This window comes from Penaeus chinensis, chromosome 39 (assembly GCF_019202785.1).
Source record: "Penaeus chinensis breed Huanghai No. 1 chromosome 39, ASM1920278v2, whole genome shotgun sequence".
NCBI lineage: Eukaryota > Metazoa > Arthropoda > Malacostraca > Decapoda > Penaeidae > Penaeus > Penaeus chinensis.
In genome coordinates this window covers 19,925,796-19,928,295 of record NC_061857.1, presented here as the reverse complement: position 1 = coordinate 19,928,295, position 2,500 = coordinate 19,925,796, and the positions used below count along the sequence as shown (strand labels likewise).

General features: G+C 57.0%; 1 protein-coding gene across 1 annotated transcript in view; it reads left to right on the top strand.

Moving 5' to 3' along the window:
- The window catches only part of LOC125046494 (glutamate receptor ionotropic, kainate 2-like), a 29,766-nt gene that overhangs the window by 16,187 nt on the left and 11,079 nt on the right, over positions 1–2,500 (top strand). Inside the window, exon 6 of the mRNA XM_047644273.1 lies at positions 1,708–1,872. Coding sequence (XP_047500229.1) covers positions 1,708–1,872 — 165 coding nt within the window. The remainder of the gene's footprint in view (positions 1–1,707; positions 1,873–2,500) is intronic.

Here is a 2,500-nt window from a genome sequence, read left to right as displayed (position 1 = left end):
CACAGCCTGTTTACAAACCAAACAAGAAACAACATGCCGAGAAGGGTTGTTTGCCGCACTCAAACAACCAGATACTTAAACCACCTTTTGGAATTGGGCGTATTAGTCAAATCAGGAGGCTGTTTGGGTTAGCGAGGAGGGAACCCGAGAAATTCCTGCGCGAAATTTTACCTTCTACGGAGGGGATTGCGGAAAATAATACTTGTCTTTATGGGGAATGGCCTCGTGTTTATAAGTGTGCGTGTGTGTGTGTGTGTGTGTGTGGTTGTGTGTGTGTGTGTGTGTGTGTGTGTGTGTGTGTGTGTGTGTGTGTGTGTGTGTGTGTGTGTGTGTGTGTGTGTTTTTCACACTCCTCCCCCTGTTGCTGTTCCTTCTCTGTCTCCTTCTCCTTTTCCTCCTCCTATTTCTCTTCCTCTTCCTCCTGCTCCTTTTCGTTCCCTTCCTCCTCCTTCCTCCGATTCCTCGTCCACTTCATCATCCTCTTCCTCCTCTTTATCAATCCTTTTCTTCTTCGTCTTACTTCTCTTCTTCTTGCCCATCATCCTTTTCCTCCTCCTCCTCCTCCTCTTCCTCCTCCTTCTCCTCCTCTTCCTCCTCCTCCTCCTCCTCCTTCTTCTCCTTCTCCTCCTCTTCCTGTTCCTCCTCCTCCTCCTCCTCCTCCTCCTCCTCCTCCTCCTCTTCCTCCTCCTCCTCCACCTCCTCCCCCCCCCCCCTCATTTCCCCCGAAGACACGCCTCGAAAGCCTCTTCTCCGAAATAAAATAAATATATATATAAAAAAAGCTATTTAGCCAAGAGACAGTTAAGATAGGGAATAGCCTTGGGCATTTCGGAATGTCTGAGTGTATATGTATATCGATTTTTTTCTTCATGTGTGTTTTTTTCCACGTGGTTGTCTTTTTTTTTTTCTTTCTTTCTTTCTCTTTCTCTTTTTTTTTTTTTGTGGAAGTTGGTAACATTGCAATCCACAAAAAAATGTTATCTCTCTCTCGTTCTCTTTTTCTTTTCTCGTCTCTCTTCCTCTCTCTTTCTCTCTCCCTAATGTCTTCCTTCATTTCCTCCTTAACTTTTCCCCCTTCTCTCTCTTTCTCATTCTTTCCTTCTTCCTCTCCATTCCCTTCTTTTCCCTTCCTCCCCCCCTCTCCTTCCCCTCTTTCTCTCGCCCTCCTCTCGTCCTTTCCCCTTCCCCCACCCCCTCTCCCTCCCCTCCCCCTCTCACCTCCCCCATGCAACATACTACGACCTCCCCCCCTCTCCCCCCTTTCCCCCACCCCCTCTCCCTCTCCTCCCCCTCTCACCTCCCCCACGCAACATACTACGACCTCCCCCCTCTCCCCCTTTCCCCCACCCCCTCTCCCTCCCCTCCCCCTCCTCCCGCTCCCCCCTTTCCCCCACCCCCTCTCCCTCTCCCTCCCCCTCCTCCCATTCCCCCCTTTCCCCCACCCCCTCTCCCTCCCCTCCTCCTCCTCCCGCTCCCCCCTTTCCCCCACCCCCCTCTCCCTCTCCCTCCCCCTCCTCCCCTTCCCCCCTTTCCCCCACCCCCTCACCCTCCCCTCCCCCTCACACCTCCCCCACGCAACATACTACGACCTCCTCCCCCTTCCCCCTTCCCCTCCCCTCCCCTCCCCCACCCCCTCACCCTCCCCTCCCCCTCTCACCTCCCCCACGCACCATACTACAACCTCCCCCCCCTCTCCCCCCGGCGCAGGGTCCCCGTGGCGCGACAAGATCTCCCTGGCCATCCTGGAGCTGCAGGAGAAGGGCGTGATCCAGATGCTGTACAACCGCTGGTGGAAGAACACGGGCGACACGTGCAACCGCGAGGACAGCAACAAGGAGAGCAAGGCGTCGGCGCTCGGGGTGGATAACATAGGTGAGTGGGGAGGGGGGGGGGGGTAAGGGGATAGGGGGAAGGAAGAGTTGTGGGGAGGGGGATTGGGGATAGGGGGAAGGAAGGGTTGCGAGGTGGGGGATGGGGGGTTGTGGGGGTTGTTGGGGGATGGGGGGATAGGGGAAAAGGGGGGGTTGTAGGGTTGGAGATGAAGTGGAAATGGGGGGGGTATGGATAGGGGGAAGGGGGTGTGTGGGGGGGATGGGGGGATAGGTTGTGGGGGGTGGGGAATAGGGGGATAGGGGGAAGGGAGGGTTATGGGGGGGATGGGGGAGAGGGGGTTTTGGGAGGATGGGGGGTAGGGAGAAGGGAGGGTTGTGGGGTAGGGGATAGGGATAAGGGGTTGTGGGGTGGGGGATGGGGGGGATAGGGGGAAGGGAGTGTTGCGAGGTCGGGGATGGGGGAGAGGGGGTTGTTGGGGGATGGGGGGATAGGGGAAAAGGGAGGGTTGTAGGGTTGGAGATGGAGTGGGAATGGGGGGGGGGGGTTATGGAGTGGGCCAGAGGGTGATATGTGGGGAGCCCGGCGAGTGGTGTGGGGGCTAAGGAGGGGGAGGGAGGGGCTGTGGATCAGAGGAAGAGAGTGGTGTGCAAAGGGAGAAGGGTGGGAG